The 17,868-nt window shown below is 43.5% G+C and overlaps 2 protein-coding genes across 3 annotated transcripts in view; one reads left to right on the top strand and one right to left on the bottom strand.

Annotated features, from left to right (window-relative positions):
* stk36 (serine/threonine kinase 36 (fused homolog, Drosophila)) overlaps positions 1-17,868 on the top strand; it is a 31,194-nt gene that overhangs the window by 8,298 nt on the left and 5,028 nt on the right. Inside the window, exons 12-21 of the mRNA XM_042093121.1 lie at positions 289-462; positions 599-690; positions 1,326-1,389; positions 1,587-1,697; positions 1,861-1,935; positions 2,040-2,154; positions 2,266-2,392; positions 2,576-2,753; positions 2,952-4,334; positions 6,189-6,286. Coding sequence (XP_041949055.1) covers positions 289-462; positions 599-690; positions 1,326-1,389; positions 1,587-1,697; positions 1,861-1,935; positions 2,040-2,154; positions 2,266-2,392; positions 2,576-2,753; positions 2,952-4,334; positions 6,189-6,257 — 2,388 coding nt within the window. The 3' untranslated portion in view covers positions 6,258-6,286. The remainder of the gene's footprint in view (positions 1-288; positions 463-598; positions 691-1,325; positions 1,390-1,586; positions 1,698-1,860; positions 1,936-2,039; positions 2,155-2,265; positions 2,393-2,575; positions 2,754-2,951; positions 4,335-6,188; positions 6,287-17,868) is intronic.
* On the bottom strand, positions 8,849-14,757 carry atf5a (activating transcription factor 5a). Of its 2 annotated transcripts, none has more exons than XM_042093125.1 (4): positions 14,457-14,757; positions 12,537-12,782; positions 10,972-12,205; positions 8,849-10,664 (listed from the first exon to the last, which is right to left on the bottom strand). In XM_042093125.1, exons 2-4 carry the CDS (start codon positions 12,676-12,678, stop codon positions 10,478-10,480), a joined length of 1,563 nt encoding a protein of 520 aa, XP_041949059.1. In that variant the 5' UTR covers positions 12,679-12,782; positions 14,457-14,757; the 3' UTR covers positions 8,849-10,477. The 2 variants fall into 2 exon arrangements, with proteins under 2 accessions (XP_041949059.1, XP_041949060.1); XM_042093126.1 differs by lacking the exon at positions 14,457-14,757 and adding an exon at positions 13,159-14,237.

Genomic DNA, 17,868 nt, shown 5'->3' with positions numbered 1-17,868 from the left:
TAAATTAGGTAATTATTTTCATAGTTGCTTAAACACACAAATTACGGTAGGGGCCCTAATAAAGGATTGGCGAAGTGCGAGAACAAATGTCATGCATGAGCTAAAGCTACTGTGTGACGTGTGGGAGCATCGAACTGACCTACCAATGTTTGATCTTGGTATTTAATGGGCAAATAGACTTTGCCAAGTGATTAAGTTAGCTTTAATTAGACATTAGACTTTCCCTTTGCCCATCGTTTAAAATGAGGCCCAGAGCTCTGCCTGATCTCTACCCCGTCTCTTCACTAGCTGCTGGATGGCATGTTGGAAGGTGCGAGTCAGATTCGGGAACCCCTCCAGGTTCTGAGAAATGTTTTGATCTCTGACCCGGAGCAAGCCCGCCATGTTTGTCAGGAAGTTGGTCTGCCACACTTCCTGTTTGATCTCATCGAGGATGTTCTTGGCAACACAGTAGTCCTGCAGGTAAAACAGCCAAGAAACATCAGCTTCTATCAGCTATCTGCATTCACTGAGACTGTATTGAGGTTCGGTACTATTCAAATGAGGAGTAGATGATCTACAGTAATTGTGTTTTGTCTCTGGGGCTTCATCTCTGTAGCAGGCCTGGAGTGGAGCAGTCTTGGGAGACCTGATGACTGTGCTGCTGGTGTACTGGGAAAGAGATCCGGACTGGGAAGTCGCAGGCAGGAGGTATATGTCCACTCCTCTCTCTTTTTCCTGCACTTTTGTGGTTTGAATCTATGGAAAGAAAATCTTTACATTTGCATATACTAATTTTTTGACAGACACTTTTAGTCATTTGGAGGGCAGCAGTTCGATTGTATGTAGCCAAAAACATTGATGAAGGGACTGCTGGCACATTTGCTTGTGCGGTAGCAGCAGACATGATTAAGATATCTGCTCAGACTGAACAAATATTGGGGCTGGATTACTGCTTTGGCATCCAGATATTTAATGTTGGCAGCCACCAAAGACGTTCGCTGTGTGTGGAAAGTCCCTGTCAGCAGGTGTTCACTGTGATAAACAAATCCAAAATCTTGGCATTGGCCAACATCCTGTTCAACCAGTTGAGCTACACAAGCACAGTAGCTGTACTTAAACGTGATATAAATCACTCCAAAAGATGCAGAGTAGTTTCTCTCCATAGAAAAATCATCACGGTTTTATACATATCCTGTAGCTCGTTTGAGAAAGGTTCTTTTTTAAATCTTTACCATAATATATACAACATGCAAATCCCCATACAAATACACACTAGTTCAAATAGTATTTTTACTGTATATGATAGGATAAAACTGATCACAATGACGTGTTCCCTTGAACAGACTGGAAGATCTCTCCAAGCTGTTCCTCCCAGTGTTGCTGCGTCCCTGCCCGCACCCTCTGGTGGTATGTGTGTTAGCACCCTTCTGACAGCCGCTCCCACAACAGATGTTTCTATCAATATTCATGAGATGGCTAGATGAGCAGCTAGCACGGCCTGCACCCCTGCGGCATGTTAAAATGAGCCCAGGCGCTCTGTACTGCATGTCTGAGCCCACTTGTTTGTTTGTTTGTGTGTGTGTGTGTGTGTGTGTGTGTTGCAGCCTCTATCAGCCTCAGTTCTGACCCTTTTCACACATCGTGGTGTGCATGTGGAGGTTGGGATGGACAGGCTGATGCTCATGTTGAAACATTTGCTGACAGACCCTGAAGAGGTATGTCTGTATCCTCTATATAAAATGACATTGATTACATTTAATATAATATATATTTTTTTGTATTTAAAATATAATCGATATACATATATTAACATTATAGAAATCTGTCCTTTTGATCACACCAAACTGATGGATGCAAAAATTGATTCTCTGTCCACAGTTCTACCACCTCCCAACCCCCCACTGGGGCATCTGTGATGGGTTACTCTCACTGTTGCTCTATACAGTCTCAGAGGTCATTTAACATATGTTTCTGTATTATTATTTTATCCCGTACGTCTGATTTCATAAGGGGATGCGACTGTCTGAAACATTGTTTACTTGTGTTACCTGTACCAGGGTGAAGTAGACTCTTTGTCTGGCCTGTTGGACTCTGATGTTTGGTGCCATCTATGGGTAAAAGTTGGAACCTCACTGGAAAAAACAACGAAGAGGAACTTTGTGTCGCACAATGGTACAGATTCTTTCTTTCTTTTTCTCTGAAATGACTTGTTTGATGAGCAGATGTTTGTATGTCTACTTGCTCTTTCCTCGGTGTAATCTGCTGCCCCTTCATCTCCGTTAGGACTGCACGATCTCCTGTCTCTGGCCACGCTTGCCTTCAGCCACGAGCCGTACAGCTGTGTCCCTCTGCTCTCCGACAGCTCGACCGCCTGCGTGTCCACCCTGAGCCATCTGCTGAACGCTCGCCGGTCCGTGGACATCTGTCCTTTAACGCATCTCACAAATACAACAAACAAGCAGCAGCATCAGCAGCACACAAGTAGACACAGCAACAGCAACCAGCGTGTCGCTATTGCATTCATGGCATGGGTTGTTACAGATGCGTTGGCGTGAGATTATACGCCTTTGTGCTTCCTCTCTTACGTCAACAGTGGCGAGCTGACTGGCAGCAGAGGCGGCGAGCTCTGGGGCGACGCGGGCGCCAGCAACCTCCCTGTGATGAGCTGCCACCTGCTCTGCTTCCCCTTTGCCCTCGAGTTGTCTCCCGAGAAGATGGCACAGCTCCTCCAGTGCTATCACAGCGCCAGCGTCGTCAAGGGTCTTGTGCAGGTGCAGCACGTATTTACACCCTTCTGCAGTTTCTTCCTGTAACATCTTTTGAACTGAATACATTGCTGCATCCTGTTAATCGCCCCACTAACAGAAATGTGCTTTATAAATGTTGATTCCTCTGCCCGCATGGTTTAGTGTGTGAAGTGGGAGCGGTCACTTAGTCTTTGTCTTGTTGTTGTCTGTTTGCCTGTCTAGGTCATCCAGTCCTTGCCCCCGTCCTCCCTGCTGGAGCTGCCCCTCACCTTGCTGTGCCGTCTGTCGCTGTGCGACCCTCAGCGCTCCGTGCCCAGCTTCACCGCCGCGGCCTGGGACCGAGGCTTCTTCTCCCTGCCCGGGGACGCTGGACCGGCGAGGACCGAGCAGAGCCACGACCGGTCACAGTCACAGTGGTCAGAGAGCGGAGCGGGCCGGTCCACACGCAACCCGCTCCCCACAGAGAGCAGCGAGGATCCGTCAAAGGACAGCAGGATGAGGGGAAACGGTGGTCACCACCAGCCAAAAGACAGGACGCAGCAGGCCATGGGGAGGGCAGAGCAAATGTGGGGAGGAGAGGGTGTGTCCATCAAAGACAGCCTTGACCAGCACAGTGCCCATGTAGAGGAGATTATGGACAGTTTAGAGAGCTCCAACCTACTCAGTGAGCACAGAGCCCAGGTTAAGAGGACCCAGACCCAATTCAGAGTTGGTTTAAACCAGTCCAGAACCGTAGATCAGCCCACCGGGAAGCCCAACCAAGCTAGTGCCATGGGGGCAGGAGACCAGCCCATGGAGCCCGCTCGGGTCCGGACAGCCAGCGCTCTCCTGCTGCTCCTCCTGGAGGAGGTGTCCCTGTCGGGCTGCGCGGCCGAGCTCCTCTCCCTGCTGTCGCAGGTGGCCCGCAGCTCCATCCGCTCCTCCCTGCTCCTCATCCCCCTGGAGCCCGCCACGCTGCGCACCGCCCTGGGCCACCCGGAGGACAGCGTGCGGGCCGCCGCCTGCAGCCTGCTGGGTAATCTGGACCCCCTGGTGGGGTGGTCCACGTCGGACGCGGACGTCCGCCTGGGTTTGGCCGCGCCGCCTGTCCTCCTGGAGGACCTGGTCAGCTGCTTGCGCGACCCGTCTCCGTCCGTGAGGAAGAGGGCGTGCCGGGCGGTCGGGACGTGGCTGGGGCTGATCGTGCTGGCGGGGCCAGGAGAAGGGACGCTAGGCCAGTCCCACGAGCTGAAACTGGACAGAAATGCAGGCGCTTCAGGTGGCAGCTCCCTGGCCCGAGCGAGGGGGAGAGTGGACAGACGGGGCAGCACAGGCACAGTCACTGGGGGGGGACGGGACGGGGTTGAGGGATGGACGGAGGTGGCGCTGGGCGCGGTGGCACCGCTGGCGTCGCTGCTCCGTGACCCGGACTCCCTGACACGCCAGCACAGCTGCTCAGCACTGGGCAATGCTGCCGGCCTCCGCGGGGGGAGGACCGCGCTGCTGGACGCCGATGCCCAGCGCCTGCTCCTGCACTCGGCCCAGGCCGACTCCCAGCATGCAGTGCAGCGAGCGGCGGCCGCAGCCCTGTGCTTGTTTGAACAGCAGGACACACAGCAGCAGCAGGTGAGGGGGTGTGGTGGACAGAGTGTCGGTACATGACACACAGTGTCTCAAAAGCACAACTGTCCTACAAACTGAATAGAACTGGGAGTGTTCGCACAGATCTAAGAATGCTGAGCCACCAAAATGATACATCGTGTTCTCAACAGTCTGGTCTAAATAGTGAAATTAATAATGTGGCACATAAAATCTCTTACCCCAGCACACAAAGCACACTTTCCCCAAATGTTTGTGTTAGATCTTATCTTATACTATTGACATATACTATACACATTCCCTAGCAATATGTCTGAAGTCATCTGTAGCAAGTGGAATAAAACAGTTTAATCTGAGATGTCGTTCCAATGGATGGATTGGATGCTTTTTCTCTCATAATTATTTAGTAATTTTGTTGAGTCAAGGCCCGCCAACAGTGACAGACAATGTAAAGATGAAATCTATCATTTGGTTTGTGAATTGGAATAAAAAGAATAAAACATACCACAAACCTTTCATGTGCTTAAATCAAGATGAGATGGTGTCAAGCCCAATTAATTTCACATGTCATGGCTGAGTACCCAAAGTCATCATCAACATCAATCCCCATATCTTGCTCTGTCACTGAAAACATATTTTCACAGCACGAGACGCATCTTGCCGAGTATGCGGAAACACCAAAGCCCCAGCATACGTTGATTACATTAATGGTGCTCCAGCATTTCTGCTTGTATCGGGGAGTCATTAAATTCAGGACAACTCGGCGGGAGCTCTGTTTGAATGAGCTCATTAATCATCAGACGCCTGCATTCAGAGACACTTTCTGAAGCAGAATTAATCCACGTCAGTGGAAACAGACACTAGAAACAGTCCAACGCCATGCCTAGCGTACAGCACGGAGTGCCCCACCCTGTTCCCACTCAGTGTGAGATACATATGACAGACAGAAAACCCCTACATTTACTCTTGCTTGCTAAGAAAAGTAGCCAACACTAACCAGCTTCACAAAAATCAAAAGATATGCGTACAAAAAAGTGCCATATTTCTCCCACTGTTTATTGCATGGATTATGTTGTTTGTCATTCCATATCTCTCCGTGTTTATCATTTCATGTAAACATTTACATGTGTAATGATACATTGGAGGATTGAGGACAGTGCAGTTGAAATGTTCCTTTCGATACAGAGCCAAGTTTGACATTAGTTTGTTTTGCTGTGGTATTAGAGGCCTGTGGCTTTGGGGGGCAAAATGGCCTGATTTACGTTCTGATCACAACATGTCGCTCAGCCAGAGCAAAACATATTAAATTGGGGGATATTAGGAAGCAGCATAATAGGGCTTACCAAATGGGCTTGAGAAACAGAGGGCCGCAACACCAGCTGTCTAGACATTAGTGGAAAAAATCTTCCACAACTCAGGCAATCAGTATGGTAAAAGGCAGAGTATCACGCTAGCAATCTCATGGAATAAAGTTGTTTTGGAAGGAATGTACATGTGTCCCCATCAGCATATGGGGCATGCTATGATGCTTTGCTGTAGTTTATCCAGAGATGGTTGTTTAGTGTATGAAGGGGCCAATTATTGGATTGCAGTGATTTACATTGAAGGACGCCCCACTGCTCTTATGGATTATGTGTCCTAAAATAATTAAGGGACTGCATAAAACCCCATGCAATTCAGTTAGAGATCTGAAAAGAATGTAAGGCCCAGGGTTTGTGCCACATGATGAAATGGTTGCCTATAACTTTGCCTTGCATTGGAGTTGCTGATACCTATGTGACTATATGTTTATCATTGTATGGTGGCCTTTCTTTGATTATCATGTCCTGAACACTTGCCCCCCCCCCTTCTCTCTCTCCTTCGCTCTCAATCTTTCACAAGGCTGTGAAATCCCTGCATGCCTGCAACATCCTTTGCCACGCGGCCTCAGACTGCCCCGCCACTAGATGATCACGATCACTGACTGCATGTTGAGAATGGTAACAAATGATGTACATTTTCCAAATAATGATGCGTTCTTGAAATGTTACTTGAGCATTTGAGCTAATAGGAATCAGTTTTATTTCACCTTGATTACGAACGCCAACTTGTGTCAGTGTGTTTGCAGCTGCAACGAAATTAAATGCTTTGTACACATATGAGTTTAGACCTAAAGCAAAAGTTAGATAAATAGATTCGAAATTAAATGCAGTAAAATGTCTGATAATTTCCATCTGATCGTATGAAGAGGGGTATTATTGGTCGAACAGTTAATCAAAATGCCACCTTTTCCTCGAGACGTGTAGAGTAGGCCTAATTAAGAAAATGCTAAATCAGAGAAAAGGTAGTTCTTATTTTTATGCTAATAGCCCAATTCTATGCTTGTCAAAACATGGCTTTAGGGGATGAGTGGATGAAAAACAAGCTGATTTGAAGACATGAGAGAAAACGTTTGCGCCAAACATGACATCTGGTGATTCAGTTTGGACAGCCCGCGTATCTGTTTGTGCCAACGGGCCGGGATTAGGTAGCAGGTCCTGTCATCTCCGCAGAAATAGCATGACTCATTTGAGTTAACGTGTGGTTTACCTGTCGGCCAATTTAAAACAAAGTTTTAGAGCGCATTTACACCACGATGTCACAGATGATCAGCCAAAATTTACCCAAATGCATGAAGCGCGCCAAAACAATTGCATGTCACATACATTTGCGAAATGTGTGAATAGGAGTTTCTCCACAACAGCTCACACGTTTTAAGTTAAACAAAAAGAGTAAGTTTGTAACACTCTTAATATCCAGAAAATTGTGGGAAAAGCGTGTTGGTATGTAATATTTAAAATTCCTGTTAAAAGACTCTCAGGTGTAGGTTTGATTCAAGCTTGAATTGTCTTATTCTCTGATAAAATTGGACCCTTTCAAAATATAGCAGAAGTGAAGACAAGCATTTTTTTTTCACAAAATCTGAATTGTCCTATAGGATGATTTTTTTTTTTTTTTTTTGCAAAGCATAGGGCATATTTTGCAAATCATAATGGGCAAAGAATTTTTTTCCTTGATTCGAGTCTACAAAAATATGAATGGTTTGATGGGGGTTTTAATGTTATTTCAAAAGCTCAACGTAACAATTTACATGTTTTTCATTGACCAGTTATGATTATTTTTCTTCATCAATTTCAGTAATTGTTACATAACCTGACATAGCCATTGGCGCTGTCAATCGGGGTTGTCAATGTTGTGAATTATTATGTGCAATTATTTCCTTTTAAAATGCGTAATTACTCGTTGGCCTACGTATCGTAATTATTTCTATCTACATACCGTATTTATTTTATTTTTCTATATTAAAAAAACAAAAAACATTTGTGTTATACAGGCAAATGTGTGTCTTGTGTTAAGGTCTGGGTGGTCTCGTTTCGAAATATAAAATAGATTAGATTTATCCACAAGGGCCCAATATTCCCGCACAGAATGTGTACTACGGCTTAATACATGGACAGGTCGATCAGCACTAAGAGAAATAATTGAAAATTAATTCATTATCGCATCTTGGTGCTCTGCATACCTAATAGACTGAGTTATCGTCTCAGTCAGAAATAAAGTGTTTCTGAGGTCGTCACTACAATTTGATAACGTAATTGCCGTGTATTTTTATTTTTGTGTCAGTTACTGGCAACACTAGACTTCTGTGAATGCGGTAAATAGACGATTATTGTTTTACTATTTTAAGTTAATACAATTAGCTTTCTGTGATATATATATATATATATATATAAACGTGAAACATTCTTCGTTTATTTCAACGTGGACAGCAACATATATCAGCCTTGTGGGTGGATGGGAAGCCTAGAATCTCAGTTCGTGGAAAGGTCAGCATGCTGTTTGTGTGGTGGTGAATGAAATGAATACAACTTGGTGACCGAAATATATTTCATTTGAGACCAAGACACCCCACCCCACCCCACGCCACACACACACACACACACACACACACTCTTTCCCCACACGCACACTTACTATGCTATAAATAAACATTTTACCCTTGTGAGTCTTTTGATGCCTTTCAGTCTATTTTAGCCAACACATGGGCACACTCTCTTAGATGCTTCTCTGGCACCGATATCCTCCAGCACCGCGCATTTTTTTTTCGTAATTGTGAAAACAAAGTTCAAAGCTCACATGTCCTGCCACAACATAGAATAGCCTAAACCACGTGTTTTGCACAAGTCTGCTCAACTGGCCTTACTAACAGATTCATCAAATAGCCTGATCGCAGAGTGACACGCATGGCTCTCCTCTTGGAGACATTTTCCTACGCAAATATTTGTGCAGGACAAATAGCCCTTGCGCTTTATGCTAATGCAGACCCCTTGTTTGAAATGCGATTTTCCTCTCTACACTGGTAATCTCCGGTTAATTGTAATTCGTGACTCAATAAAGAAAACAAAGTATCAGAACGCAAATCCTGCTTTTAAAGCTGAATTTTGCTACCGTGCCAAGAATTATAATCTATCCATACAGCCAAATCTCCGAAATATTTTACAACACACCAGCTTCAAAATGTATTACTGCGGTCACAAATCACTTTATTTGGGTAAGAGGAATGACATGAAGCACAAAGCAAATATGATGACACATCGACATGTCTCCTACAAAATGGCTACTGTTGGTATTTCAGCTGGTGTAAAATATCAAAATAGTGAAAGCTCAACTGCGTGTAGCCCCATAATTGAAACACACATCTAAACCACAAAAATGACAGAAATCACATTGCACTGTTAGCTATATTTCATAAACATGATTGTATATCGCCAAACTGTAAAATATCTGTCTTCAATAATCTGTAGCCTATAGAAGAAATACAAATTATGGAAAGGAAACATTGGCCTCTATTGCTATATCATTTAAGGTGCATGAACTAAAATAATAAACAACTCATAAATAAAGATTCACATTTCAGTAGTTCAGGCATTTGTGTCCTCATGCCCACTTATTCTGTTCAACTGAACTCATTTACCTGACTTAAAAATAATCAGTTTTCAAAACCATAACATTGATTTAAATGTTGATGAAATATTGCTAAAAGCAGAGACATGGCATCCTATGCTGTATGTATGGACATCAAATGCTACACAAACACTCTAGTGAAAAATATAAAAAGCTGTATAACTATAAATGTCTTTTTTTCTCTCACTCAAGAAACAATTCAAAGATAGAAATCAGAGCATTCGAGCCTTATAAAATCACAAACCCTGATTGTTCTCGCAAATACAGCAGTGACATTGGGCCAAGCAGTAGTTTGTGAATTAAAATACCCATTCACATCACTGTTACATGAAATGACTGGGCAAGGAGTGAGACACTGGCATTTTCCTTGCTGGAAATGAGGGACTTAGCACTCTGAACTTGTGCACTGGTGGTGTGCTATACAGTCTCAGGAACAAGAAAACAAAAAATACATGAGAAGCCATGAAGTCTTTGCCATGCAGAGGAGAGGAAAAAAATGACCAACACACATAGAGCTTGTAGCACACACAAGTTACAAACTGACATACCTCCAGACCTTTGGACATGTATAAACCTGAGCTGCAGAACTTACTTAGTAGGGAATAAAACTTCGTTTAGCTCATTTTCCTGAGGGAATACAATTTTGGAACATATATCATGGACAAGAACTTCCTTTCTTGCTTAGTGCACATCCTTTTTATAGTTCAGCTCATAACTCAATCAAACATTAAAAACAAAAACAGTAGGTGGTTTTCATCACCTTTGCTAACCAAAGTATATGTGCTATTCTTAAGACTAAATTAAAATTGATCATATATATATATATAAAACAATGACCCGCTTTAATTGGTAGTCTTGGAGAGAGGATACCCATGGATGCGGAAAGCTGATTGTCACCTAAGACATGACAGGATCACAGTGCTGACTTAGTTGGGAGTTCAAGCGGAGCTCATAGGGGAATTTGTGCTGCAGCTGGTGGAATTTGTCAGTTTGTAACAACAAAATTAAAAATAAAAATAACAAACACTAATAACGTGCAAAACCCCTATCCCTTTTCTTAGAAAAAAACATTCAACGCTCTTGAAAACATTCTAACTCAAATCGTATTCCCTGTTATAACGCTCTCGGATCTACTTGCAGGGGCTTCGGTTAACAGGCGCTTGGCATCAGGGGTTTGGTGCAGGGGTTCAAGCGCTGGCCTCCTGTTTAAGGCGCTGGCTGCGGGCCTTGTACACCTCGATCAGGAGATCTTTGACATACTGGATCTCACGCTCCACCGACTCCGCCTTGTCTCGGAGTTCACGGTTCTTTCCTTCCAGGCCGTGCAGCTGTTCCTCCAAGCAGTCCAGTTCTGCTCGCTTCCTCTGGCGGTATCTTCATGGTTTTAACAAAAAAAATTAAATACATTTTGTTAATTTTTATTTTATTCAAAAAATGAAATTAGAGAAAACAAAAATGAACAGTAACATTAAAAATGGCTCGTAACTAACATAAGCTGTAAAGTAAAGTATGATACCTACATCCTTGATTTATTAGCACTGGTATAACAGGTAGTATTTAACATGTAATTTGATCTGCTGCATTAAAAAAAAAAAAAATCATTCAGTCTGTATGTAGATATCTCAACAATAGGGATTACAACCATACATTATAATGTACATTACTTCAGCTGGTATCATACCTATGAGCAGCTGTCTTGTTCTGGTCCCGCTTCTTCTGCCTGCGTTCTCCGTGATGCACTTCCATTGGTAGGTCGTCTAGTTCAGACTTCAGAGAGCATGAGTCCTCCTTCAGCCCACAAACCACCCTTGGGCCTGGCGATCCCATGTCGGATCCCTGCCTGTCCCCAACCAAACACTCGGACCCCTGTCCCTCTAAAAAGCCACAGTGGAATTCGCTATGTTGGCGATGCCCCATTGGCATGCCTTCTGCTTTCAGTGGTTCACTCATAGCACCTAGGAAGCTGTGGTAGGCCTCCATTTGGGTTGAGCCCTGGAGGAAGCATCCATCACTGGACTCTGACTTCCAAGGGATGTTGTTGGCCTTTGCAACTTCACCACTGCCTTTGCTTTCACTCATCATTGCTACTTCATTGCTTACGCCTATACCACTAATGGTAACTTCCCTTACGCCATACATCAACATCTCTTCTTTCTTATGTGGGCCTTCAAGAGGCCCATTGAAGCTATACCCATTGCCAATAAGTTTGCCTCCACCCATGGTTTCCTCTGTATAACGGCAATTTTTCTCTTCCTTTGGTAAAATGGCGCACCTTCTGATCTCAACCGCACTGCCCAGGCAGTAGCCTTTGCCCACCACCCTCTCATCTTCCACACAGCTGTAACTACTGCCACTAAGTGCCACCGCTGGGTTACCTGAGCTATTTCCTTTGGAATTCCAGATGCTATTCTCGTAGCCCTCGCCCACCCTTAGCCCGTCGGAAACTCGCTTTCGGCCGCAGCCATTGTTGTTGTTGTTGTTGGGGCGACTGCAACTGTATGGGGCGTGTCTCGGGATCTTGGATCGGCCTATTGGGCTGCCACAAAAGCTCAGCAGGTCGAGTTCCCCAGTTGCTAGGGTAACAAGAAGTGGGCCGGATTCCGGTTGGTTTGAGGTGGCGTATGACGCATAGGGCAACTGGTAGTATGATGGGGGCCCCACTGGCGTCGGACCCTTGTCACATTTGCCCAGTTTCGAGGCTTTCTCAGGAAGTGGGTCGGACAGGAAGTAATCCTCTAGTTGAGCGAGCTCTTCTTGCAGCAGAGAGGTCATGACCTCCAAATCCGAGGGCACCTGGATGTCATGTTGGAGGGGTGAGGGGGGAAGGGAGGCATTTGGGGAGGGTGAGGAGTGAGGGGTTGGGAGGTAAGAGGAGAAATCCACTTCTTCCGTCATCCAGTCAGTGAGACCATCACCTATTGCAAGAGAGAAGATCATTAATTCTCAAGCAAGCACTCAAGCATAGTATTTGTAGTAACATATTAAAGTATTTTCTGAATCGTTTCATTAGTTGAGCATTTATGTTTTTTTTTTTTTTTGAAGAACACAAACAAATACAAAAAAATACCACAGTACTTAAGATTAAAGCGCATAATCAAGCGAAACAACATTCAAAGTCGTTCGAAAGAATGCTCTAAGAGGAGATCGATCAGTATTTTACTCACTGTTCAAGGAGAACGAATGTGCTGCAGTGCGGTGCCCACCTGAAACTGAGAAAAATAAAAAACTGTATTCACTGCAACTCACCAATTAAGTGCTGGCTCTCCTCAGGCCCCTCCCCCCTGCGTCCCTCCGATTGGCTGTGGTTAGCCTGTGGGTGAGAGAGAGCGAGGGGTTCTGCCGGGCAGGCGAGTAAAGCCTTCCAAATAGGTGCCGACACTGCCATCATCTTGTCCGTTTGCCTTACAGTTTAGAGGTCCGAGGGCACGCTTCGAGTTTGTGAAGTTCGAGTGATGAGCCACAGAAAAAAGGGCTGGGTGAGCATTATGAAACCTGGGGAAAAAACAGCAGGTGTAAAACTTCATCAGCTCCAATAGAACCATATCACACATAGTCAGATCTGATCATGTTTTCACTTTTGCTTATATCAACAAAATAAAAACAAAAACAACCAAGCAATAAGAAAAAAAAAGAAAGCCCTTTTTCACAACAGTAAACTCAACAGGTTTAAAATAATAAGTTTAAATTAATTGACAAATTATAAACATGATTTGTTTTAATTAGAGACTTACCAGAGCACTTACAAATACACTAGCCAAAAAAAAAAACTCATAAGCTTAATAGTCTAATCCCAGTTGCCAAAAAGTGATCAGACATCTCATTTTCATTCAACACAGTATTGCAATCACCATGGGACCAATTTACCAACCTCCAATGTTCCTCTCAGAAAATCTCTAGTGCCCAGTTAGGAAACTCAGTAGAACTCCCTATGTGAGCTGATGGGTGTAAGCCCAAGGCAGGGTTTACCAGCTGTTTGTTAAGTCCAGTCTCGCGCGTGAAAACAGGCACAACAAAACATCTGACTCCACAAGAGAGCACGCGTATGCAGACGATTAAAAAAAAAAAAACCTTCCTTGTTATAATTAAATGAAATTTCCTGAATGCGAGATTAAAAATATAATACTAACAGAAAACAGAAAATACGATTGTATCTGCCGACATTTCTGGTGCACAATAATACCCCACCAAAGAGTTAACTGTATGTCTGTACTACAGCTTGTATGCTGTGTTTACCCACTGTGATGTAGTCACAGGAAAAGAGAAAGTTGCTGCCTTCGGATGAACTAAACCTTGTTACAGCGCTGCAACTGGATTCACTCTGGCTTAGAATGAAAACAAAGTTGTCCTACTACTTGGCACACTATTAAAAATTTGACAGAAGGGGTGGCCAGAAGACCCACATAATTGAATCCCGCGGATAATAGATTAAGCGCCCAAAGCATAAGGCAAGTGCATAAGCAGATGATCTCGAGATGCTAGGCACACACGTGGTTTAGCTTCTGCCAATGACGTAATGCACAACAGTTGGCAGTACTTTTGGAATGACCCAGGTCTATTGTTCGCGATCTTGAGTAGACTATGCTGTGTCGCCCTACTACATTAATTCATCACATGGAAAACCAGCTTAGATTTCAATTCCAGAAACTGTTAGACGGCTAAAAATACTCAGGTAGTGTACTCAACCCATCAAAACATGCAATTCAGTAACTGTCATGCGGGCTATGGGCTGTGGGTAAACACTGCTCTCTTCGTAAAAACATGTTTTAGAATGTCCGCAGTATTACGCACGGCACTAGCCATTGTTTCCAGACTTTGGTTTATGGTCGTTAGCTGTTCTGAATGTCACCTGATGGCCATACATGACAATACACTGCATAATAAACTGTTGAGCTAATTAATAGCTGTAAGTAATACTAAGCCTGCTACACAACAAAGAAGTGTGTACACCAATAACAGCTTTGGCTAAATCTTGCCTCCGCGCAAGCAACAGTTGCACACATTGTGTCCAAAACTTTGAGTGTAGGCGAAAGTCTGACGTTATACACTGCATAGACATGCACAATGTATGAACAGATACAAATATTAACCAAAAAAGACCACCCATAAAACACAAAGACCCAGCAAGACGGACAAAGAAAGTTCAAATGGTATCAAGTTTTCACTTACTCCATTCTTGCTGGAAATGTAAGTTTTGAGTGCGTTGCAAAAGCAAAGCACGTTGGTCCCTGAGAGTCGACAAGTCTTTGAAATTAAAAAGCCATTGCTCCTTCGGAGTGTGCAGGACAGAAGTGCGGCTGAGCTGTTGCTTTGTTGTGATGAAGTTGATGACTGAGAGGCGACTAATTGAGCGAAAGCATCAGGTCATCCACACCTAGCAACCAGCTGCGTCACGCGGTCACCATTATACCTTAGATTCCTCCGCCCACAATGTAATTGTCAGATGCCCTCAACAAGGGTCACGCCACCTAACAATAATTGTAACCTATCAAGATCCTGAACTATTAATACAAACCCAAGAAAGTCAAGGGTGAGCAATAGCTATCACAACAGAGGGGATTGTTGATGAATGAGAACTGTCCATGCGTGAATGGAAGAATGAGGGCGCTTGGTTTCTGGGCGATGTGAGAAATATTAGGGGTGAAAACGTCTGATTGCTCCTATATATCGAGTCCCCTAGATAACAAAAGAATGCTCTGTTATTGTTTCGGGGAACTATTTCATATGAAATACCGAGGAGGAACACTTTTTGCACCCTATGAGATACATGGCCGCTATTGCAGTTCAGTTGCATCAGCGCTCTAAGCAAGAAGCAGATTCGTTGGATCGGCTGAACCTGTCGCGTCGTAATTGGCCGGACAAAGACTGTCTGATCTTCCCATTGGTTATGTGGTGATAGACGTTGCACCAAACCGAGTTTTTAGTTTACCGCTCTCCGTGCACATGTTCTACGTAAACATCCCGGGAGTAAAAACGCAAAGGCAGAAGATTTTCTGCAACGCCTGCTTGTCAGCTGTATCGTGTGACAATGTCATTGTGTTATAGGCTAAGCTAAAATCTTCATGTTACTTCGTAATCAGATTGAATTAATGCATTATGTCAGACTGTGGGTTAATAGCAGCTTGTTATTATTATGGTCTCATAGATATACCAAACTTTCATATTCTTTAAAAATGACATGTTCCTGCCTATTTATAAGACTAATATATATATATATATATATATATATATATAAGTATTCCTATTGATAGTTTAAAACTCGTAATTGAAATACACTTGCAAAGTAGCCTATTGTAGATATTTTTCAGTAGGCCTATCATTCATTCAACAGTGTGCATTGGTGTGCGGTGATGGAATGTCTAGACAGAATAGTTTAGTAGGTTGTGACCTTCTATGCTATGGATCACAATGAAAACTTGCTTTGTTTGCTTTATAGCATGATGATAGCAAAATAGTAGGCGAACCTATTGTCTGTAAAGAAGTAAGAATATGGCTTATTAAAGGATAGTATCACCAGGATCAGACTATTATGTGCTTATCCATAGCGCAATAATTTATTTTATCAACTGTTATGCAAAAGACCACGCTTTGTTTTTCCGCTTTCAGCAAATCCTAAAGCTGATTGAAGGAGCCGTCTCCCTGTTGCTATAGTAATAGCGAACACTGCCCCCTATTTTAGACATGTTTTCTGGTTGCTGTTGCCATGGGATTTGCGATGCTTGCTCTTTCACTACCACACACTCTGGTCCATGTTTGCCCACGTAGATGGAATGGGTTGCCACTGATGCTATTTTGTTTTAAACCAATTGTTAGTTTGAAATATGAATAAATACACTTAATTCATAACTTTGTGCTTATAGGTTCAGTACACCAGCCCACCTTGTCAGTATCTCTCCATCAAGTTGCTCATACAGCCTAGTGATTTCCTCAATATAAGCAACCACTCACAAGGATTTATGGAAATAAAACTCGCATAGCCAGTTATACCTAATATCATCTTGCCAAGCTTTCAGTTTTATGATCATATCCACAGGGAATATGCATGTCATTACATATGAACTGTTTTTCTTTTGCTTCTATCCTTACAAATTTAACTCTTGCACAAATTAGGCAGCAAGTACGATCAACAACAGGCCCGTGTCCCTCTACAGTAAGAATAACTGCTTTGATGGATTATGCATTTACACCGGTTGGAGTGTATATCCCCATAGGAAATTGGATTATTTACATTATGGCTCTATGAGATGAACTTCTGTTTCCACCTAGGCATACTTTTGCTTTGAGGATCAAAGCGTTTCAGAAGTTACTATGTGATAGGCTACTGTAATACAACTCATGTGACGGTTCGGGCGAAGAACTGCAGAAGTGCGACCTGATGCAATCTTCATGACCGCGATCGTAACGGAGACTGGGTGCGATAATAATGGTTGTTGAAGTCCGGAATCTCTCCCAGGAAAGCGCTGACTATCCCTACTCGCTCATCGTTAATTGGTCCATGGGGGCGCCCTGTTTGTAAAGAGCGTGAGAGAAAACCAGCACGGCACATATGGTGCCTGAACATAGTCCCCGTGTAACATCTCTTAAATTTGACTTTAATAATATCATTCTGAAATATGAGCACAATTTATTTCAGCTGCCATATTCATTGTTCCTCGAGGAACCTGCACTGTGTGTATAACCGTTAATTAAGCACCTGTTGGTTGTAGGCCTATTATGTTTAATATTGGATTTCACTGCTTTCATTACTATCTTGCTGTACTTAATGAAAATGATAAAATGGCCTTATGTTACTGTGATGTCTATCTTTCATTCATATGTTAGTGCACATAGCTTAAATCATTGTGCTCACTGTCTTCTCTAGATGTGGTGAGGTTGTCTGTGGGTTTCTGATCTGCGAGTCGAACAGGGAGTTTCTTGTCTTTGCCGGCGCGCGCACATGTGTGTGTATGCTCGACAGGGAGAAAGACAGACATAGATGGGGGGAGAGAGCAAGAACAGCATGCCAAGTTCATGTATGGTAGCCTACATTAGTTACAGTTACATCACCATTTCATCACCATCTCTCTTGGAATTCATTGTTGTTTCCAACTTCCTTACTTGCTTGTACATAACACTAAGATATTAACACAGCCTATTTGATTGGTACTTTATTAGGATAGCCTACTTTATCATGCTACTTCAGGGATTTTTTTCCTTCTTTAAAAGCTTATTTGGTAGGTTGGCCCACACATAGGCCTAGCTGCCTTACCCAAACGTATAGACTGTTGTTTATAAGCAGTAAAATGTCCATCAACTGTTAATCTAAAGCTGCACAATAGCCCGGTGAATCTTCTATGCATGCAGAATACTGAGTGATTTTACAGGTCTCTAGAGGGAACAAAGCAGATTTAAAGCTGTTTGGTTTTCTTTGAGTGAGTCAATTTGTGCTGCTCATCCTTTGAGACTCCGAAGTGTTTACAGTGGGCTTCTTGCATTCCAAACATAGATTTGTCAAGACAAGCTTTGAGAATGGGATTGGGAAAATGAGGCATCAGTATAGGTTATGTATTTACGCATGTCTACTATACACGTGGTGGAGTTA

Source organism: Alosa sapidissima, chromosome 5, assembly GCF_018492685.1.
Source record: "Alosa sapidissima isolate fAloSap1 chromosome 5, fAloSap1.pri, whole genome shotgun sequence".
Classification (NCBI taxonomy): domain Eukaryota; kingdom Metazoa; phylum Chordata; class Actinopteri; order Clupeiformes; family Clupeidae; genus Alosa; species Alosa sapidissima.
This window is presented reverse-complemented; position numbering and strand designations above follow the sequence as displayed.